Source organism: Cynocephalus volans, chromosome 2, assembly GCF_027409185.1.
Source record: "Cynocephalus volans isolate mCynVol1 chromosome 2, mCynVol1.pri, whole genome shotgun sequence".
Taxonomy (NCBI): domain Eukaryota; kingdom Metazoa; phylum Chordata; class Mammalia; order Dermoptera; family Cynocephalidae; genus Cynocephalus; species Cynocephalus volans.
In genome coordinates, this window is record NC_084461.1 from 138,944,072 (window position 1) to 138,968,467 (window position 24,396).

A 24,396-nucleotide genomic window follows, 5' to 3' on the forward strand; every position below is an offset into this window, starting at 1 on the left:
ATATTCATAAATAGTACTATTATTATCATCTCCATCATTGTCTTGCTGCCCTGAGCTTTTATTTAAATAGCATTATAAAAGCAAGGATAGCATATACAAGTACAAGCATTTTCTTTTCTCCTTGTCCATGCATTAAGTCATAAATTAACAAGTACAAAATATGCAATATTCTCAACACCAGCCATAGGCAGAACTAAAATGGACTTCTAACCTCCCTTTCCCCTTACCTAAAGGCCCTGAAGTAAAAACAGATCAATAATTATTTTCAGAGTTTTGCAACCTTATGAGCTACTATGTAGATTAAAAGCCATTCCATTTAGTTCTTCAACAAACTGAGACAAAGAGCAAAAATCCCCAGAGGTCACCCACAGATTAAAATGAAATTATGCTTCTAACAAGGAACCAACTGAAATATCAAAACAGTGGCTGGAGAGAAGTGAGTTAAATAATTTTCATTGTGCATTTCCAACAATCAAGCCATGTTTGAGAGCTTTTCTCTACCTACTTTCACTATTGTACCACAGTAGTCCAGACCTGTGCTAAGCGGTGTTGTAGATGAATAAGTAGTGTTTCAGAAAGGTGGACATTTATCTGAAAATCACATGTCTACTAAGTAGAATGTCAGCTCGCAGATTCTGTGTTTAGTTACTTTGCTTTATCGCAGTTGTATTCTTCTTGAATTAGGGTACAGGAAATAGGGATAAACTTGACACATTGTCCAAAGATTATTTTGCCCAAAGATTTTAGAGTAGAATAAGATAATTTAACAAACGATAAGTTAAATCATCATTACTTTATTAAATGGGATATTTTATGCTGTAGAGCACCAAATCTGTGTCATCTTCTTAAGCTAAATACAAGTGACTTCAAAGAAACACTAGCCTTTTAGTGCCCCAGACCACCTCAGGACCAAGCTATTCCTCTATGATAGTTGGTAATTTAATGGAAAGTTTGGAGAAGGTTACTTTGAAGCCAAACAGTTCTGGTCACCTGAGTCCCCTCTCTTAGTCAGTGACTAGTGGCTTGGGCAAGTCACTCCACCTTTCTGAGACTTATCTGTTTAATAGAGATCCTACCACTTACTGTGTAGGACCCCCTGAGAAACTCCCTGGACCATGTGAAAGTCTGAGAGCATAGTAGGTGCTCATTGCTATTAAGCATTCATAAATCCCTTTCAAAGCACGCCCTCTGATTTATTCAGCCACTGGCTTTCTTGTAATCCCCCAAGTAACAGTGCTGAGTTCCAAACCTGAACCATCAGCCTCCCCACATCACTTTCAAATATCATTTCAGCCTTCCCCTGTTATCATTTTCACTAGCAGAGGATCCTAAAATAGGTAATGCAAAATAGCAAGGTATGTAGGCTAGTGACTAACCAAATTATTTACTTCATGGTTGGACCAAAAATCAAAGTTTTAATTAATATCCAATGGAGAACCATTTACTTTCATTTTAAATGGATATATTCACATTAACTAAAATGTCTTCCAACACTAATTAGATATTCTCTAAATTTTATTTTGATTATAATTTACTTTCCTCCAGGGCTCTAAAACTTAGTCTCACTCAAACATTTGCTCATTCTCAAAGCAGTTTTAGGGTAGCATTTAAAATTATGGGTTCTGATTATAGAGCTGTGGTTGAAGCATCTGCTCTGCTGCTAGTTGTGTGACCTTAGGCTTAACATTCCCAAGCTTTACTTTCCTTATCTATAAAATAGGAATAATAATAATATTAATAATAGAAGTGACTTCTTCCTAGAATTATTTTAGTTAGCACAGTGCCTAGAGCTTAGTAAGAATGCAATAATTTTAAGCTACAATTTTTTATTAAATGGCTTTTACAAAATTAAGCTTGAATGAAGTGTAATTATTCACATGAGACATTAATTCTACTTTTCTTCCTTCTTCAAACTATGTAGCTCACCTATTTTGGTTCCAACAGACAGGGATTCCTGTACATAAACAAGCGGATACAGAGTACTCGTGAGGATGTCTACTGAGTGTTAGCAGGGTTGATGAAGAGAGTTCATCATGACCACTTGAGTTAGTGCAAAACATCTCTTGCATTATAATCATATGGCAGGCATTACACTTTGTTGCTATTAATCTTCCAAAATCTGTATGCTGATGAGAAACATAAAGTGTATTTTAGGGCAGAGGAGGCACCCTTAGCAATTGCTGGTCCAAGTCTCTCATTGGACAGAGGAGACTGCGTCCCCATGGCAAATTAGGGGTACACCTGGTGACAAGAATCCACTCCTGACTCCTAGTCCAGTGCTCCTTCTGCTATATAACACACTGCCCCATGAGGCAGGATTGACTTCCAGTCCTGAGCAAGGTTAGAGCCAAGAAATCCAAATAACACCTGTAAATTTAATTTTAACTCCTAATGCAAATAATCGACAACCTGGCTTTCTGTTACACAGTCAGGTTAGTCTCATGGGCCATTAAATGTTCTGAGAGCATTAGTTCTTATTGGGAAGACTTGAAAATTAGTACTCTAATGAAAGCTGGGAAAGTGGAAGTGTACCTCATTTCTTGATCTCCAAATCAATTATTTAGTTTCTGTAGCACTTTAGAAAAAAATCACAATGTGAAGAATATAATGGTTTGGGGATGGCAGGGTACCGGGAAGACTGGAGATAGATTTCCTCTAGAAACTGCAATTATGATATCTGTAGTTTCATATGCAGTCACCTTGGAAACCTCAGGTTTTGAGAAAATCTGAGCTTCTAATCACAGTTTGGAAGCCCACATTAGACTACTAAGGCACAGTATTTGTCATCAGTTTTGATCTGTCAGGCAAAGATAAGTGACAAATTCTACAGAGAATCTGTCAAGCTTTTCCCTTCTCAAAGTCCTTGAAGATTTAACAGTCAAACACAGAGCGAGAAGGAAGAATTGACTTCTTTGGCCACTTGCCTTTGAAAATTTTGGATTACAATTAGTCTCTGCATTCAAGCTCTTTGCAACATCTGTCATGTGGCCACTGTGTGGAACAGAATACCTCTTGTAGATGATGAAATGTTAAGAAACCCCGAGAGGGGATTAGAGTTAGGAACAAAAGAAATAATCAATTCTAACCAATTGAGGAGCAGGGAATGAGTAGGTGTGACTCAGTTTTTATCTGGATAAATAGCAACATTTATCACATTACCACATCCTGTGTACCATGTACTTGACTCAGGCTTTACCTACATTTCCACATTCTATCCTCAGTCCTCTAAGAGAGATACAGTGAACTCCTATTGAACATGAGAAACAGCTCAGCCTCTTGGAGTAAAAGATTGTAAGGTGGCATAAAATTGTTAATAAATTAGAAGAATGAAAAATTTAAAAGTGGGAAACCATGATCCTTGTGGAAATTCTAAAAGGTAACATGGCAAAATATGGCCTCAGCCGCACGATTATTATTATTGCTATTGTTGTTATTATTATGTCTAAGTTCAGTATGAGATAACACTAATGTGACTGCCAATACTTAATGTAACTAGATTGCAATAATCATCTTAAATTATTCAGAATCATACCAAGAAGGTAAGGGGAAGAAAGGAGTGTTTTTTGGCCCTGAACCTTGCTCAGAACATAACAGGAGCATCGTTTTCAATGCCACGTAGCAGATTGTAAGAAGGACATTGACTCAACAAATGTTTATAGAACACCAGGCAACATCCTTGATGCTGGGTATAAATCTAGTGGAATCCTCACCTTTACAGAGCTTACTCTAGAGGAAGAGGGAAATTAAAACAAGTAAATAGACAAAGAATTATAACATGTGTCTAGTGGCATGAAGGAAATGTCATTGAGCAATAGAAGGGGTAGTCAGGTAAGGCTGCTCTAAAGAGGTGACTTTTTAGGGCTACCTGAAAGATGAGAAGGAAATAGAATCATCAAGAATGTGCCTACCATCTGCTACAGGGCAGGAAGAGCACTCAAGTCCACTCGCTAGAGGGTCTGTTGAAGATCCTCTTTAAAGGAAACTTCAAGATAGCCAGAATGCTTGCTTTTGTAAACCTATGGAAGCTCCAGATGACACAGCAGGTTACGGGAAGAGATTTCTACCCAGTAGGTAAAACTACTTTTCAATAACCAGAACCATGGAATATTATGAAACATACTGCTTGGAATCAGGGGACCCGGGTTTGATCTACAACTCTCTAATCATGTGGTCTTGGCCACAATGTTTAACCTGTCTGAACCTCCATTGCCTCCTCTGACAAGTGGGCTGGCAGTGACTACCTGATGGAACACTACATGTGAAAGTCACCTAACGTGCATGATATATAATGCGGCGTCACTAATGCTATGTGAATCTAAATCTGTCCCTGGAACTTGATACTAGATTTTCATTTGAAAACCCTAGGCCTCTAAGGTTCCTTTGAATCAGATTCTGAAAAAGCCTAACTAAAAAATATAGGATGAGTTACAAGGTTTGCAGGAAAATGAGGTCAGAGGGAATGTTATGAATTTTGAAGCTGAAAACTAATTGGACCATAGAGTTTAACATGATGGTAGCCAATACCATGCTCTTCAAGTTGTCTAGCACCACAGTCTCACTCACCATTACTTTAAATGGCCTGTGACACTGATACGGATCACGTCCTTCGAAATGCCTGTTTGTTCATTACTATTTATCAAACAGCACAACTAAAATATGGGAGCAAGTTTTAAAGTGCTTTCTTGAAATAAAAATTAAACTTTGAGCTCTTGAAGATTCAATGAAAGCTAATGAACTTCAAATCGATGACAAAATTATTTGAGAAATACACACTCTTTAAGAGTTGCCAAAAATAATGTCACCTCTTAGAAATACATACATACCTTTTGAAGAATCCCAGTGATTTGCTGAAGTTTTATATACTTAGTATCATTAGATTGGCAACACAGAAATGCAATGGGCCTACAGAGTAGGCTGGCAAATCTTCATTTTACCACACATGCTAACTTAGCTATTAGGGATGCAACGTGGGTTACTTGTCCCCCAGAAGTGATATTAGAACCCTGCTGTTTCCATCAGTGAAATGATAGAGTTCCAAAATAAGTTCAAAGATCTGCAACACACACATAGATCTGCTAAGTCCGTGTCAGTGGTTCTCAATCATCACTGTATAGAGAAATTTAAAAATGCACAGATGCCCAACATTCTGATGTAATTTATATGGGGCATGATCCAAGCTTCAAAAGCTCCCCATGGGATTCTGGCCACACTGAAATTTCCCAACCAGTCTGAGAACTCCCAAGTGCAGCTACTTTGACGAAAGATACATAGTCTTTACAACACTTCCCAACAGTTTTTGTTCCCCCTAAGTTCTCTCCCTTTTAATGACAATGTTCTCTAATTATTTTTTCCCTCGAACTTATACCACACAGAGTAATCCCAGGTATTGATGTGATTCTGCTGTTTCCCAGGAAATACTGGAGTTAACCCTCTTCTATTTCAGCAACCACGTATATTATTCGGTTTGTATGATGTTCTGAAGGTCGCTCCCCAAAGTAACAAAACCCTGGTCTCCATTTTCTGAGGATGAGAGCAAAATATGATGTAAAAGCTTGTCTAGGTTTAGAAGTGATTCATGTAGATTCTTATGATGAAGGAAATGAAAACGAGAAATCTGGATAAGTAATCACTGTTTCAACAAAAACAATTTCAACAAAAAATGAGCCTGAGACAGAGAGAACAAGCTGATAATGCCAACAGCAAATAAATTATTCTCTGAGTTTTAAAAACAGACCTTGCGATAGCATTAAAGTTTTGTGGTGTTTTTTGATTCATGAGACTTCTGAGTATCATCAAGAAGGAAAGGGACACAGTCGCTGCCCCGGGTTTCACAGGTACTTAAAATGGAATTGAGCAGAGAAGGAGGTTTCAAATGAATGCAGAAATGTGCCAGGAGATGATAGCTAGATAGAGAAAAAAACTCACAGCTTCATAAACCTAGGAGACATGACCGATTCTCTCCTTGTCATATTCTCTGCGCCTAAGACTACAGTTGTTTGAGCAGGAGCAGTGAAACCACCGCAGAGGGCAATAGAGGCCAGGCACTGTGGAACTCTGATCAGGACTTTGCCTCATTTCTGGCTGTAGAATGAGAACATTTCAGAGGAAATATTCACCCTGGAAGGACGCACTCTACATTGTGACTTGTCTAGACAACAGTTCTTGGAGTGCACCTTCCTAGTCTCACCAGCCAAAAAAGAGTCAGCTGACATGCTATAGCATCTGACGTTTTTGAGGTTTTATATAAGACATAGTACCACTTACTCAGCAATACAGAAATACATCACCAACCACAATCAAATATCCCTCCCACTTTACTATCTCTAGCCCTACGTTCCCACTTGACGTGTCAAACATTTCCAGTTCAACATATCTAAAACTGAACTCACAATTTTCTATCCTGATACTCCCTAAGCATTCTGCTTACACTCCTCCCTTTCTCAGTGGCTGACTCCCACCCTCTACCAGTTACAAAATCCACAATGCTGGAAATCAACCTTGACTCATTTCATCACCAGCTTTTAAGATTCTCTCTTTGTCTCTGAGTTTTGCCAATTTGACTATGACATGTCTTGGAGAAGGCCTTTTTGGGTTGAATACGTTTGGATATCGTTGAGCTTCCTGGATCTGAAGATCTGTGATTTTTCCTATACCTGGGAAGTTTTCTGCCACTATTTTGTTGAATATGTTTTCAATGGAATCTCCATTTTCCTCCCCTTCTGGAATACCCATGACTCGGATATTTGAGCGCTTGAGGTTGTCTGATATCTCTCTCAGATTTTCTTCCATGTCCTTGATTCTTTTTTCTTTCTTTTTGTCTGCTTGTGTTATTTCAAACAGCCCATCTTCAAGTTCAGAGGTTCTCTCTTCAACTTCGACAAGCCTGCTGGTTAAACTCTCCATTGTGTTTTTTATTTCGCTGAATAACTTCTTCAGTTCAGCAAGTTCTGCTACATTTTTTTTCAGGACATTGATTTCCTTGTATATTTCCTCTTTCAGATCCTGTATACTTTTCCTCATTTCATCATGATGTCTAGCTGAGTTTTCTTGTTATCTCATTCAGTTTCCTTAGAATTATCACTCGAAATTCCTTGTCAGTTATTTCAAGGGCTTCTTGTTCTATAGGATCTAGAGTATGAGATTTATTAACTTTTGGTGGTGTACTTTCTTGATTTTTTGTATTTCTGGTGTCTTTTTTTTGGTGTTTATTCATTGTGGCAGGGGGTTTCACAGTCCACTGGTTTAAGACTAATGACTAACTAGGATGTTGCTGTGGTTGCCAATTTGGTATGGCTCCCGCCGTGACTGCTCAGTTGGCCTCTAGTGTCTTGTGTGTGTGGTTGCCTTGGGTCTTGGGCTTCTCCGGGGATCCACCTTTCTGGTCAGCTTGTACTCTGCTGGGCTGGTGGATCACGTACCACAGGGTGTGTGATCTCTGTTGAGCTTTCACTTTCTGTACAGGACTTCTCCCCATTCCGTGTGCTCTGGCCCAGGCTGTTAGATCGTGCAGTGGCGACCCCACCGGGTGTGTAGTTTCTGTCGAGTCTCCGCCTCCCTGGCCGCACGTCTCCCCCCTCTGTGCACACTGTGCTGGGCTGGGGCGTGTCTTCTGCACCCCTCGTCTATCAGCTGGGCCTTCAAGACCCTGCTCAGCACCGCCTCGCCCAGGAAGTCTACCAGGTTTCTGCTAGGCACAGACGACCGGTCTCTCTGGGTGCCTCTGTAGCACTGTGTAGATCTTTCTCGGGTCTTGTTCACCTTTGTATCCCCCCGGTATAAACCGAGTCTAGTGCCCGCCTGCAGCCTGCTCTCCGGCAGGTTCAAGCGGACCTGGGAACTCTCCTACCACACTATTCCCAACCAGAAATTCGTTAGGCTTTTTTCCAAACTGGTGGTCGCAGAGATGGTATCTGCCTCCCAGTAACAGGAAGTTTACCGGGGCCGGAGTCCAGGGTGTGGTGGAGTGACAGTCAGCCCGCCCGTACTTCCTAGCCCTCCCAACACTGGTCGGGACGCCCCACACCCCCAGCCCTGCCAGAGAACCGTGGAGGGAGTGGGAGAGGAGGTCGGCCCGCAGGGTCCGGAAAGCCCCGCGCCAGGCCAAGCAAATGGGCTCAGTGATGGCCGAGCAGGGCGGAGCTGCCCGCACCTGGGAAAATGGAGGCAGCACCGGGGCAGTGAGTGGCCTGGTGGTGCAGGCGGGGAGCCGCGTGGGCATCCACCCCCCGAACAGAGCTGTGCCAGGGATCACTCACAGTGCTGTGCCAGGTCGGGCGCTCGCTCTGTCTCTGGTTTGTTGCCTTCCGTGTTCTCGGGGCTGCCGCCTCAGGCTGTTCAGTCGCGGCGCCACTCGGGCGCTCCCAGGAATCTTCTTTAATGCCGGCCTGAAACCTCGAATCCTGAATAGGGCAGCTGGCCGCCTTCAGTGCGGCCCCAGCCTCCGGGATCCTGGCTGCATCCACAGCAGCCCTGGCGCCGTGTTCCCTGTTTCAAGACTCACTTTTGCAGCTAAGAATCAGTTCTTTTCCTGCTCCACACTTCAAAGCTGTTGCCTGTAAATGAGGCAGCCTCTCCTGCCGGGGGCAAAGTGGCGTTGAGCCCCCACGACCGGCCAGCAGCAGCAGTCCTCCCTTAAGAGATGGCCAGAGGAAGGTCCACAAGTTTCCCGGCTGCCTGAGGCCCAGTGGCCACCTTTTCCACCTCAGCTACTCCGCGCCAGCCGCCGCAGCCGCCGCCATCTTGAAACTCCGACTCATTTCATCACCAAATCCAAATCACCATCTTCTCCCACTCAGAAAATAACAGACTCTAGCTACTTTCCTTGCACTCCTCTTGCCTCCTCTGATCTACTCTCCACTCTATATCCAGAGTAACTGTATTAGTAAGAGAAACAAAAACAAGAAGAGATAGATATATAGATTTATTATAAGGAACTGGCTCATGCAATTATGGAAGCCGCCAAGTCCCCTGACCTACCATCTGCAAGTGGAGACCCAAGAGAGCTGGTAATATAATTCTAGTCCAAGTCTGGATGCCTGAGAACCAGGAGAGTAGATGGTGTAAGTTCCAGTTCGGGGTCAGGAGACTGATGTCTCAAGAAGTCAGGCAGGGAAAGTTCCCTTTTACTCAGCTTTTTTTGTTTTATTCAGGTCATCAGTTGATTGGATAAAGCCCATCCACATTACGGAGGACAGTCCATTTTACTCAGTCACCAGATTCAAATGTTAATCTCATCTAGAAACATCCTCACAGATACATCCAGAATAATGTATAATCAAATGTCTGGGCACCCCATGGTTCAGTCAAGTTGGCACATAAGATTAATCATCACAATAATCTTTGCAACACAGAAATTAGATCATGTTGCCTAATACCATCACTCCATTTAAAATCCTTTATTGTCTCAGGATATTCTGCAAAGCATGCCTCACTTCCTTTCTACCTATTATTAGCACCACATTCTCTGTCTACCTTCTTTGCATTACTTTTAGGAGGAAAATAATTTTGTGGGTTAAACGTCTTCATTCTGCATGTTATTCCCTCTACTTAGAACTCTCATCCATCAGATGTCAGGATAAGCCCTCCCACTACCCATTCCCCAGTTAGAGGTTCATACAATCCCTCTATCAAGGACTCCTTAACACTACAAATAAATAGTTACTTAGTGTACCTCATCCTCAGTAGCAAGTAAACTGACTAGGGCAAGAATTGGGTCTATCATGTTTATAGCTGTAACCTCAACATTTTGCATATACTAGGCACTCAATAACTGTCTGTTGACCAAATAAATGGACCTTCAGAACCAATCCAGACTCTGCCAGTCTGGGATACAAGCCATTTTTCTGTGTCCCTGTAGGCCTCATATAATAAATATTAAATAAATCAACAAGCTCTACACTGGGAAAGAAGGGTTGATTCAAATGAATGTTTTGTGGTGGTTGAGCTTGCTTTTCATAAAAGCAAACTTCAAAATGGTTTTGCTCCAGAGGACAAAATATCACTGCTTTTCTGAGAGAAATGGCCTTCAGATGAGTCTATCCAATTCATTTCTTAAAGCTTTAGAGCAGAACCCTAGGATATTCTGCATAGATTTTTCAACGGATTTGAAGACAGATCTCTACAAACTCAGCAGCTTCATTCATAAAATTTAAATACCTGTTGCAGACAGAAGGGCCTTGAGTTTCAAAGTAACCCTCAGTTTACTTAAAAGTAGAACCTATCTAATTACAGAAGCCCAGGCTTCTTATTATTTGCAGGTGCTTATTGTATTTCATCCAATTTCTGTAATGCAAGTTGCAGTTGGTTCCACCAAGTACAATGTGTTCAAGCCAGAGCAGGCATTTAAAACAGAGATGGCATGGTGGGGTGGACTTATAGTGTATCTCTTTAGCTACGCTGGAACTGCATTTCCCACAAAGCCTTCCCTGAGTTAGCATGTTGCATGAAGTTTGGAAGGTGGGAGTGAAGCAGCTACCACACTCCTGGGCCAGGTTCCTAGGGAGAAGGGCAGCAGCCTCACATAGACTGTTTACCCTGCTCCCCCAATTGTAAAGTCAAATTCCTACAATAAACCTATATATTTTGCACTCATGGAGGTTCTCTAATTGAACCCTGATTAATAGCTTCTAAAGAAGTTTCTGGCAAATTGGCGACTCTTTAATAATAAGTTGCCAACCATTCAAAATAAGGTAATTTCCCTGTATGATGTCAGATTCCATCTTCTTTTGAAAAAAATCAAAACCCTGGACCTCTAGTACAGCAGTGTGGTGGTTTAAGTACCTTGACCAGCTCACTCACTGAAATCAACAAAAATTGCTGGATAAAATACATTTGAGAATTATTTTTTTAAATGTGTTGATGAGCTGGAAATTAGTTAAGATTATTCAGAGTTCAAAAAGTAAAGCAGCATTGGAACCCAGAGAAGTCATTTGAACATTGAGAGCAGGTTAACTTTATAGATTTTGCTAAACTAGATAAAATTCAACTTCATTTCTCAGGGCTCAGTGAAGTGAGGAGTCTAATAAGAGATCTCACAGATGAAGCTGTGACCCCAAAGTAGCAAACCCTCAGTGTAAGGGTGAAATAGAACTCAACCTGCAACCTGCCTAGTCTTCCCACCCCTGACCCTTTTACCCAGAGGACTGCAAGGGATTGCCTATCTTGAATCTCAGCACCGAATGGAAGGGAAAGAAAAAAAAATTTCTTCAAGGCTTGGTAACTTCAAACTGATTTTTACTCTGGTTTGTAACCTGAATTCATATTACCTGGGTGGGCCTAAAACCTCAAGCAAAGAAATGAATTTACAATGGGCCAAAGCTGAGGGTGGCACCAAAAATAGAAATAAATGTAATTCCTCTCTAGAGAATCACCTTAAATGCAGGTCTCAAATAATTTCTGAAGATAAGGATCTAAGAAATATGAAACATAGTCAAGAAGTACAAAACACACTCAGTAACAGGGCACAGTAAACAAGAGACCAGGCAACCAATTTGGACTCACAGAGGCTTCAGATATGGAAATTAGCAGAAAAAATATATAAAATAAGTTTGTTTACTATGTATAAAGAAACAAAAAACGAATTAAAAGATTAAAGGGATATAAAAATGGCTAATAGATAAGAAAACAAACCTAACAGAATTTCTAGAAATGAAAATACAATCTTAAAAAGAAAAACCCCAATGGATATAAGAAATAGATGAAGAGAAAAATAAATCAATATGAAAATATATCTTAAGAATTCTCCAGAAAGCAGAGGCAAAATAAAAGGAATGCTAGAGTAAAAACATCTAATCCAAGTTACAAAATGAAGACAGAGAGAGAGAATGGAGCAAAAATAATTTTCAAAGCCATATCAGCTGAGTATTGTCCAAAAGTGATGGAAGACAGAAACCCTACAAATTTAGAGAGTAAAAAAAAAAAAAAGATTCAAGTAGAGCAAATAAAGTGAAATCCACATCTCAGCATATCAGAATGACACCACAGACCATCAAAGATAAAAAGCAGTGGGAGAGAAAAGAACCAGATAGAAGTTCTAGAATTGAAGTTAGAGTGACAACTGACTTCTTCATCACAACAATGAGAAGCAGAATACAGAAGAATATGATCTTCTACTCCTGAGAGCAAATAACTGTCAATACAGGGCTGTGCATCCAGCCGAAATCCCTTTCACAAAGGAGAGAAAAATTAGAGATTTATTCCAGAAAAACAAAACTGAGGTCTTACCGCAGAAGACTCTAACTCAGAGAGAATATCAGTGATCCTCTATGACGACAGAGGAGTAAGTGAAGAAAGTGGTAAATATGTACGTATGTAAAAATAAGCATTGGTCGTATAAGCAATAATCTCACAGGATTAAAGAACACATGATCAGGATGCACAGGAGCACATACATCAGAAACAGTAATTTTGGACAGATTAAAAAGAAAATCCATTAAGGACTCAAGATTGTTAAGATTTACTCTCCTCAAAATTTATGTATAAATTCAACACAATAGCAATCTAAATCCTTTCTTTTTTAAGAAACTAAGTTAATTCTAAGATTTATATGAAAAAGGAAAGGATCTAGAATAGTCAAAACAATCTGTTTTCCTTTTGCAAAACTTAAGGGACTCACACTGCTTGGTTTTAAGATTTTCTGTAAAGTTATGGTAATCTAGACAGCCAGGTATTAGCATGAGGCTAGACAAATATATAAATAGAACAGAATGGAGAGTTTGGAAATAGATCTACACATATAGGGTTAATTGATTTTCAGCAAAAGCTCTAGTGCACTTCAGTGGGGAAAGAGTTATGTTTTCAATAAATGGTGCTGGAACAGCTGTATAAACTTATTAGGAAAAAATGAACCTGGATTCTACTCTTAAAACTTAATTCCATAAATTTAAACTTAAAAACTAGAACGATAAAATTCCTAGAAGAAAACATAAGAGTATCTTGGTGACCTTGGGGTATCCATGGTTGACTAGAGAAGGCACAAAAGTACTAAACATAAAATAAATTGAAAACCTTATCAAAATTAAAATCAACATTTTTAAATTTGTGATCAAAAGACATTTTTTAAAAATGAAAGGAAAAGTTATGGATTGGGAAAAATACTTGAGAGATATATATAGATAGATCTACATAGATCTATATATATTTGAAATAAGAATTTTAAATATATATATATACACACACACACAAAGAATTTTTATCCAGGATATATAGCAAATCAATAACAAAAATATGAACAACCCAACTGTAAAAATGTTGGGCAAAAGATATAAACAGACCTCTTCCAAAAGAACATATTTGAATAGCCAATAATCATATAAAAAGTTATTCAACATCATTAGTCATCAGGGACATGAAAACTGCAATAAAATACAATTTTATAGCCACTAGAATAGCTCTAATTAAGAGGGCAGTCAACATCAACATTGGTGGTAAGTATGTAAAATTATGCAACTATCTTGGAAAACAGTTTGGCAATTTATTATTATATTATTAACCCATTGCTGTGTAACACATTGCCTCAAAACTTAGCATTATAATACAAGAGACCTTTATTATCTCATAATTTCTGTGGGTCAAAAATCTAGGTGCAGCTTAACTGATGCATTGGACTCAAGATCTTTTATGAGGTTGCAGTTAAGCTATTAGCCAAGCTATGATCTCGTTGAATGCTTGACTTGGGGAAGACCCATTTTCAAACACACTGGTGTGATTGTTGGCAGACTTCAGTTCCCTGAAGACTATTGGATTGAGGACCTTAGTTCCTCATGGGCTAATGGGCTCCCTCCGTTTCTTGGGCTTCTTCATAGGGCAGCTATGGACACGGCAGCTGGCTTCCCCTCAGGGTGAGGGGATGAGAACCCAAGCCCAAGATAGAAGACACAGTCTTTTTAGACCCTAATTTCATAAGTGATATGCTATCCCTTTTGCCTTATTCTTTTGTGTAGAAGCAAGTCACTACATGCAGCCTATATCAAGGGGAGAGAATGACATAGGACATGAACACCAGGAGGCAAGGATCATTGGGGACCTCTTAGATGCTGTGTCACCACAGTTAAATCACACCTGTCCTAAAACCTAGGAATTCCACTCATAGCAACATATTCAAGAGAAATGGAAACTTTTCCTTAAAAAGACTTGTATGAGAATGTTAATACTACTTTAAACAAACTGGTCACAAACTAGAAACAACCAGATGTCTATTAACAGTAAAATGGATAAACAAATCATGGTCTATTCATGTAATCAGACACTACTAAGCAATAAAAAGAATGAACAACTGATGAACAAGGCCACATGGAAGAATTCTCAAAAGTCATAAAAGAGTAAAAACCATTACTCTTGTTTTATAAAGTTCAAAACCTAGCAAGACTAATCTGTGGTAATAGAAATCAGAAATGTGATTGCCTTTGGAGGGGGATGGAGAGACGACTGCAGAGAAGCATAAGGTAATGTTCCGGGCTGGTGATGTTTGATGGGGTGGTAATGACATGAAACAATATATTTATCAAAATTCAACACAGTGTATAATGAAGACCTGTGCATTTCACTGTATGTAAATTTTGCCTCGGTAAGATCATCTGAGATAAAAATAATAATATATGAGAGATGCATCTAAAACATAGCTATATAAAATGGATGGTATTTAAAAGCATGGACAAGTGTGTCCCAGAAAAATATTAACAGAAACAGAGTGTAAACAATTATACTAATAGGCAATAGATTTTAAGGCAAAAAGCATTACAAGAAATTAAGAGAATTGCTATGTATTGATAAGAAAGTAATAATATAATGAAGATAGAAAAATTCTAAGCTGGTATGCATCTAAAGACATACTCCTTTTAGTAACTGATAGATTAAACAGATGGAGATAGATATGGGTATAAAAATTTTAACAATTAAATATCTTGAGTAAGATCTGTATAGAATATGACACCAACAACTGATGAACACACATTTTTTTCAGACAGAAATGGAATATTTATAAAAATTGATACAAGACCAAAACTTAGTCTTGACTTTTAAAGAATTGGTTTCATACAGAAAACATTCTCTATTATAAGATTGTCAGTTCAAAAAACAATGTTCAAAAGTTCAAAATCAATGAAGAAAATATATACCAGAAATATCTAGAAATAAATACTAGGAAATCTTGTATATTTAGAAATTGAGGCACATCCTTCTATAAAATTCATGGGCCACAGGAGAAATCATACTAAAATCAGAAAATATTTGCACCTGTATTACAAATTCTCCTTTGTGATGCTGTCAAAGAAAAATGAATACCCTTAAATGCATATATTAAAATTAGGAAAGACAAAAATTAATACAGCAGCACAGTTTAGAACTTAGAACAACTGGACAATTATCCTAACTCATCTGGAACAAAAAGACAAGGAGAGATTCAAGAACTAGAAATAAACATAAAATAGATAGGACTGCCAAAACCGAAAGTTAGCTCTTCGAAAGGACTAACAAAATACACTTCTGGTGGTACTGTCCAAGGGAAAAAGAAAACATGACTACAAATGCAGGAGGACATTAAAAAAACAATGAGGATATTATGAAGAACTTTGCCAACAAACTTAAACCTTTTATATGAAATGGAAAAATACCAAGACAAAGATAACTTACAAAAACCAACCTGAGAAAAAACACAAAACCTTTGATGCTATATTTATTTTTTAATGAAAATAAGATGACTTTCCATGCCCAGAGGGTTTATCAGTAAGTTTAAACATACAAGGGACAAATAATTCTTATCTTAATAAACAACTCTGGATTATAGAAAAGTGATAGAACCTGACAAAGATATTATAAGAAAAATTACATCAGGAAGCGCTCCAGGCTCTCCTGAGCTGGAGCAGTGGGCTGAGGGCCTTGGCCACACTGCCTCCTCCTGCCCTACCCACAACAGCGAGCAGCAACCAGCACCCCGAGCTGGGGCAAGGGGGGGGGGGCAAGGGCTTTGGCCATACCCCCTGACATCTGCACCCAGCCCAGCAACGACCAAGACACCACTGGAAGCCCCCTGGTCTCCCCTGCAGGAATGAGGGGGCTGCAACAGGCCTCAACCTTGCCCCTTCTCAACTGCTCCACAACATCATAGAATGTAAAAAAAAAATTATTAATAAACTTAAAAATTTTTTTTAAATAGGAGAAAAATTACAGGATACATTCATATATGAACACAAGTGAAAAGTCCTTAAAAAATATTAACAAATGGTTTTGTGAATATATATAATATAGTGTTGCGCTCTCTTACCTGCCTGTAATCCTGCCAACTGGGCCAATTGCTGGGCTAGGGCTGGGTCTGGAGCTTACAGACCTCTCACACACCAGGCTGGGTCCCCAGACCCCTCACACGCAGGTCTGTGAGCTAGTAACTGGCAAACAGGTCCTTGGAAGCCATAGGTCAGAGAGCATGGCCATGCATGGGCAGACGCCTGAGGCAGATGCCAGCCAGGTTGCAGTGCTGCGCATGTGCACTAACTTCACCCACACACACACACACACAGTTTGCTTACAAAGAATGCGCCACACCACCCCCAACTGTCCCTAAGGCAAGGGGACCTGATTAAATTATTCTATTTTCCCAAAATATAGAAAAGATGATACATAATGATAAAGTTGGGTTAATGACAAAACCACGAGTGGATTGTTGTTGGAAAATTAATATAACTCACCAGATTAATATATTAAAGAAAAATATATTTATATATTACAAAATAAAATAGCATTTGATAAAATTCACACTAATGATAGAATAAAATAGTTTTTGATGCAATTCATATTGATTAATGTGCTAATTTTTAACAAAATAAGAATAGATGGGAACTCCCTTATCTGGTTAAAAAGTATTTGGGGGAAAATAACCCTAGAACAAAAAACATACTTAATGCTAAATTATCGAGTTTCCCTACAAGGTCAGGAAGAAGTAAAATTTCCATTATTTCCAATCAACACTATATTTGATAGTCCTAGACAGTACAGGATGAAAAGGAAAAAAAAGGTATAAGAAATGAAAAGATATAAAACTGTCAAATAAAATAATTAGTGGCTACAGTAAAAGCCTAAAATACCCTGTTTATAAGTTATGAACAATAATTTACCTAAGTGTCAACTACTTTACCCAGGTGTTGACTACTTTACTAGTAAGCCCTCAGTAAAACATAACTGATGATTATGGTAAGAAAGAGAAATAAGACCAACAAAATAGGTCAGGCCAAATTCTAAGTGGCTGAATAGGCTCAGGAATTCAGATCCTTACTAAGGAACTTGTGAAGTTTTAATAAGAGAAGTGACATATTCAAAATTTACTTTGGCAAAATATATTTTTGTGTGAAGCATATTGGGAAAAGGGACAATTTGCAGACAAAACTCATGAGGCAGTTACAATAGTCCAGGTTAGAGATGACCTAGTATGCTGAGAAGGGAGAAACTGGGAGTTAAAAACTGAGTAACTGGTGAAATACGGGAGGGAGGGAAGGAGATTGGCAGTGCTGTTGAGAAGGGATGAGCAGGCAGCGTTACAAGAACAAGTACTTGCACTGTAAGGAGAAAGGAGCAACATTAGAGGAAACAAAAGAAGTTAGAAAACTCTGAATCAACTGTGTAAGTCAGCCAGACTGTATCGGACAGAAACAAACAGAAAATGGCACAAAACCGTCTTCAAACTTCAAAAGCAAGAGGGAGGTCTAGAGCACAGTGTACCTCAACTGAGTTGGATTAAGGTCCTAACCGAGGCTGCACTGCAGAGATGTCACTCTCTGTGGCTGTGGTAACAAGACCCCCACCTTATCACACCTGACAGTTTCCTGAGAAAAACCACATGCAATCAAAGTAGACCATAACAAGAAGTGGAACCACACCTGGCTCAGCCCAACCTTGGTGAAAGTCTTGTGAGGAGGAAAAAAGGGGATTGGGGATTTTTTGGCACACACCAAAGGCTGAGATCAGAAAGGAAAGAATGAGTTAAGAAAGGACTGGCTTGAGCTTCTACTTAAGTACTACAGGCTTGTGGCTTCTCTGTGACTCTGGTTGAGTCACTGTAGGGTAAAAATATATCAAGAGAGAAGGCTACTGCCTGGAAGCAGTCATCAGGAACCCAGCCGTGAGAAGCGGGGAGAGCTCTCTCATGGCATCTGAGTGGTGTGGCTGGGACTGCTAGAGGTGACACCCTGCTGGTCAGCTTGCCACTTCCTGAGCCCAAGAGGGTTTGCCCTGCCCAGAGGGAGTGGTGGAAACAGAACGGGGAGTCGGCGGTAGGCAGAGCAGATGATGGTCCTTTTTTACATGTTCAAGGTATTTGAAAGTTAAAAACAGAAATAAAACCCAAGAAGTGGGTCTGAATTAGAGCAGTTTGAGCCCCGTTGCTGAGGTCCCTGCTTCCTAAGTTGGGATACTTTCTTTGTAGCAGAGAATCTTCATACTTTCCTATCTGGTAATAATATTAAAATCTACAATACTCAGGGGATGGTCGAGTTTTAGTTATTATTTCTCTCATTAAATGAGTTAGTTAGGCAAAAAAAAACTTTCTAAGGAGTATTAGTCTCTGTTTTACCATAATTAGCATAGAGTGTGGCTGATTCTTTTTTTTTTTAATCTCTCATACAATAAAATCCACTCGTTCGTGACCTTTCACAAATACATAGAGACATGTAAACACCATCGCAATCAAGATACAGAACATCCCCTCATGCTGTTCCTTTGCAGTCAAACCACCTTCCCTCCCCAGCCTCTGGCAATACTGACCCATTTTGAATCTTCTTTTGATAACTGTATTGAAGAGTGGCTCAAGATTTCTTTATGTTTCACTGGTATAACAATAATCCTAATACATATTTGCATTTCCCATGTGTCAGGCCCTATTTGAAGCATTTCCTAGATGAGGAAACTGAGGCTTTGAGAAATTTTGGAAAGGAAGGAGGCAAAGGAAGAAAGACTTGCCCATGGTCATATTGTGGCCACCCATGGCTTGATTCCAAGCACGTCTGATTCCCAGATCTATTTTCTTAACTTCTGATTCTACCTCCATGGAAGACACAGAAAGTAGGACAAAGTTCAGGGACACCTGCCAATTTCAGGAATATCAATTTAGACCTGGGATTGCCTTAAGCATATATAGATAAAGCTTATTAAGAGTTTGGTTAATTATCCAATAAAGCAGTAACTGGGTATAAGATTAAATGAAACCAGGACCCCAGAATACCTTCTTTACAACCTTTGTGAAATGCAGTGAAGATAAAGCCTAGACCTGTTATGTTCCCTCTCATAAACTTGACCAGGTTTGTAAAGCAAAAAACTAGAAGAATTTCCTGCTCACATGCTGAAATGCAGTTTCAACACCCTGAGCGTCAACTTCCTCTAAAATTTACCAAAAAGGAACTGGGGTCTTCAATCTCAGTCTTGTGTGTATTTCAGGTTGGAGTCCCCCACCCGGTCTCTGGTGATGGAAGCCCCAAAAGGAGTAGAAATAAATGCAGAAGCCGGCAATATGGAAGCCACCTGCAGAACAGAGCTGCGACTGGAGTCCAAAGATGGAGAGGTGAGCGGTGGGAAGACCAGAAGTCCAGAGACATACGGCTCCAGTCGGCCAATCTTTCCCATAGCTGGTTTGCCACCAAGGTTGATCCTACCCTGTATCAACAAAACAAGCCAACCAGAAGGTTTTATTTTCTGGAACTAATAATTGAACAGCATGATTATAAGCCAAACTCACAATACATGGAAGTTATGATTCAGTATTTGTAAAGTGCTAAGATAATGTCATGCCCTGCAAGTACAGAACTATATGACCATAAAAATGAATACTATTTCCAAATTCTCTCTCTTGTCACCTTAAAATCAGATTTAGTTAGCCAGCATAATTAAGCTGTATATCACACACATCTGGCCAAAGGTGAACTTAATTTACTTATAGTTATTTTATGTTGTATGTTTCTGTTGTCGTTGAGAATGGAGAAGCAGATCCGATAGCTATCTTAAACCAGAATAAACCAAAACGTAATAGGATAAGACTAGGCAACAAAAGGGTGAAGAATTGCACATATTCATTCTCTTCCCCCAACACAATCCCAGGTGGGTGAACAGAAACGCTGCTTGTGTTTTTGCAAGGAAGGTAAGCCACATCCTTCACAAAAAATATGAGTTGGCTGAAAACTTTTAAAAATGCTTTCAAGGTGTTCATAAGCAAACTTTTCTATCCAAGAATGAAAGATGGAGAAAGCTTTTTTTTTTTTTCTTAAGGCAAAACTCTGCTCTACCTTTCCTACACATTTAGAGGTTATCAGTCTCCACCTGCCTCTGTACATCCACTCTGTGGATATAAAAGCTCCCCTTTTGATTGGTTTGGCATTTGCTATTTTGTTTTAAAAGACTTAGTCAGATAGAGCTTTCAGTTATCACAACTGCCTCTTCAAACAGCTACAAACTGCAAAACACACACATATAAAAATAGTGACTGCCTCACACGTGCAGTTTATAACTATCAGAATCGGAACTCTGGAGGAATCAGTTGTAATCATAAATCTAATAGCACTTTCCTTTACTGCTTATTTTTTTTAATAGGTATGTATTTCTCGAAGTATATTCTATAGAACACCAACCTTGCAAGTTGTTATGGAAAATAAAAGGCTCACTGTTCATTCAAAATTCAGAAAATGCTCCATACTCCACTTTCTTCCTCCAGACTCACCTTGTACACAGATGTAGGATCTGAGAAGTCCCATAGTATAGAAAATTCTTCAATGTAGCATTTTCACACTTACTTGATTCTAGGACTCTATTCATGACATACTTTTGCAAAATGCTCATATAGGCCAATGCAGCATTATCTTGCTAGAATGTAAGCTTTTGTGAGGGTAGAGACATTATCTGTCTTGTTCATCTCCAAATCCTCAGTACCAAGAATGCTCAGCACATAGTAGGTCCTCATTAGATTTAAGTTGAATTGAACATTCCTGTACTGTTCCTGAATGTCAGGAGAACAGATGACAGCCTCTGACTGACTCTTTCCTTCTTACTCACCCTTTTTAGATTAAGTTAGATGCTGCGAAAATCAAACTACCTAGACTGCCTCATGGATCCTACACGCCTACAGGAACGAGGCAGAAGGTCTTCGAGATCTGCGTCTGCGCCAATGGGAGATTATTCCTGTCCCAGGCAGGAACTGGTTCCACTTGTCAGATAAACACAAGTGTCTGCCTTTGAAAGACTATCCACAGTGGACAATATCGGCAGCATAAAGGCCTTTTTTGGCTTCAGACACTGGCTGCCAGCTATTTTTACTAGAACACAGAAAGCCTATCAAAGACCTTTTGAGTGTGTGAGTGTACGTGTGAGTGTGTGCGTGGGTGGATATAAATATAAATAAATATATATATCCTCTGTATAAAATGAGGTTTCAGTACAAAAGAAACCATGGGTGACCCTGTGATATCCACTGTCATTTTTCATGTCATCCCACCACCTCCATGACAAAATATAAACACTAATTCAGGCCCAACAGTCCCCAGACCATTCAGAATCACACAGTATGTTGGACACTTACACAATGTTCATCTACACGTTCGAGTAACAGATCTTCTCCTCTAGAGTCATTACAAGGCAGTGATGGCGGGAATCTCCAAGCCATGCTCAAACAATGAGACTCCTGTATCAAAAACAGGTATTTGCTTTCCTCTTGTAGCTTTAGTAAGGCTGGCCAACGTCCCCCCATTCAAGTTAGGGGTGAGACACTGCCGTAGAAGTCAGCCATGGGAACTCAAAATGTCAGCCCTACCTTTGCAGCCAAATGTACCATAGTTGGATACATGAGGAGGAGACATTTTTGCAAATTTTGAACTGCTCACCCAACTTCTGCTATTTTACTCCCTTCAAACTCACATATTCTCCCACACTTAAAATAGGTATTATAAATCAGCACAAAATAGGGTAACAGCTGCTCCTCAGTTGGCTGGAAGCTACTCAGTGGTCTGACAGGCAAAGAATAAATGGGCAATATGTCTCTAAGAAAAAAATTATGGCTCAGAAACTGTTATGGCTTCACATCTGACTTTATCCAACATACTCCAACCCGAAACAATCAGTTCAATCAAAATCCCTAAGAGCAGAACCCATACCCCAAGAGAAGACATTTTGAGATAGAAGTCTAATTAAGAGTAGCATTGGAAACCTAATTATTTTTTATAAGTTTATTGGGATTGGTAGGTAATTTAAAGATGTGCCTTTTATTTTTAAAGGCCTGCACAAACTCTCTGAGTGGGTCATCTTATATATTTTTCAGTTCTGGGATATTCATCTTCCTAAACCCACTACTACATTTTCTGCAAGAATCACAGATGAAAAGTACTTCGTGCTGCTACAACTGCTCACTGAACATTACTGTAAACTGAGTCAAGGGTCTTTATCAGAATCGCTGTGTCCCCTGGGGCCCAGCAGCACCTGCTCCCCCAAGTGTGGAGCCAGCTCTATGATTCCCGCCGTCAGCTACCACTCATCAGCCACACTCCACCTTCATCATCATGTTCCAGGGTCACCCTGGCCAGCTCTTGTGCTGGGACAGGGGATTACACCATCTCTGTTCAAAGAGGGGGAAATGTGCCTATGCCTTAAGTCAATGCACTCAGCAAGGAGAAGCACATCCTATTTATCTTGTTACTTGTAGTTTATTTTGGGTGATTGGAGGGGAATGGTTTTGTAATGACTGGGCATCTTAAAAGCTGGTTGATGATAGATGTGGACTCACTCTGGGGAACCCAGAATGGTGATGTAACTGGCTTAGTCAGTTCTGGATGCCATTTGGCAAGCAGTGGCCCCACAATCCTAAATGAAGTAGTATTTATAGGCCTGAATTTTGAATTGTTGAGAAAAAAAAAAAAAACCAAATCTGTTTAGTTTTTTTTTCTCAACATGGTTCTAATTTTTCTTATTTCACAAGCAAGGGAAGGTTTGTCATAGGAGATGAATTTTGAGATGACGTTCAAGACAGGTTTGCACACGTGGGATGTAAAAGCAAGCTATGTATTGCTTAGTCACTTAGAAGTGGGGGTGCGGGTGGGGGGAGGGAAGGGTGATCTTAGCCTGCCTAGTGATGCTGCTGGCTTCCAGACCCCAGGCTTGCTCCAATCACTCTCGCTCAATACCCCATGCAGAAGAATTGGGTTGGCCGGTCTTAGGGTGAGGTCATAAGACTGCTTAGTTTACAGCACTAGGGTCTAAAAGGAAAACCATTATAAAATACATCAGTTTACTCTGGATTAGTATTATTAATATCCTGTCGGGTCATGCTGTCAGATCTGCATGTATCACACCCAGGGTTTTTCCAAGCCAAGAAAGACCACCTTGGCTACCAGGAGGACCTACCCCATATCATTCAGATAATAGCTCTGAGGTCCTCTGTGGCTAAATACCTTAAGACAAGGTTTGTTATTAAGCAGACAGACCATCTTTGCATTTTGCCATCTCAAGTACATAATGTATGGATTACCAGAAAGCAAACAGTTCCCTGAATCTCTTTCCTCTGATTTTGTTCTAATCATTATGTGAAAGTCTGCGATCAGCACCTTAGAAGTTTTATGCCAATAAAAAAGACTGGTGTGATCCCAAATGCACAATTTAATACTAAGGGTAATCAGATCTCAAATAGAATAAAAATAATAATAGCAACCAAGAATATAAATCAAGCACCTATCGGGGACAAACATGCTATAAATTTCTGGTTTTCATTGATCCTATGTGACCACAATATACAAGGTAATAAGCAGGAAATCTCATGTGGATTAAATTCTGTATTTCAGTTCATATTTTAGAAATTGGTAAAAGACATCCTAAGTTCTTCAATGTACATTTTTTTCTCCCACCACCCTCTGCGTAGAATGTCCATGGTCATGAGAGAAAGTGTTACCTGAATTCTGGAAAAAAAAAAAAAAATAGCTCTTTTATTAAAATCTGCTACCCCCTGATTTTAAAAACTGAGATTCTTTCTAATCTTTATATATAATATCTTCTGGACAATCACACATTTGCATATATTAAGCAGCCTGGACTGTAACAAACAATAAGTTCAAATGAATCTTCAATATACTAGAAGTTCTAATCTGTTAATATTCTTCAAAAGATTTTTATAAATTAAAAACTGATCTCCAAATATGTTTAGCACTTAATTCTATTTGATATCTGCTCAGTAAGTCATAAAAGTTCAGTCTAGGAAAACTACTAGAGTATGACAGAGGTTTTTAAAAGCCATTGTGGTGGCATCCATCTAAGTGGAAACTTGACATGAGGCTTTATAATTGTTACGTTACTCAAGGGATAGATCTTATAAACTTGAACTGGCTTTTAACTTCCTTTACATCATTTTCCCTTGAATAACTTTCATTGTATATCCAGCAACCATAGACC

The 24,396-nt window shown here is 39.4% G+C and overlaps 1 protein-coding gene across 4 annotated transcripts in view; it reads left to right on the forward strand.

The window, feature by feature from the left end:
• The window catches only part of SGCD (sarcoglycan delta), a 422,769-nt gene extending 398,627 nt beyond the window's left edge, over positions 1-24,142 (forward strand). For all 4 annotated transcript variants that reach the window (XM_063084383.1, XM_063084377.1, XM_063084389.1 and 1 more), the window contains exons 7-8: positions 19,417-19,540; positions 21,031-24,142. In XM_063084383.1, coding sequence (XP_062940453.1) covers positions 19,417-19,540; positions 21,031-21,204 — 298 coding nt within the window. In that variant the 3' untranslated portion in view covers positions 21,205-24,142. The remainder of the gene's footprint in view (positions 1-19,416; positions 19,541-21,030) is intronic.
• The last annotated feature ends 254 nt before the right edge of the window (positions 24,143-24,396 follow it).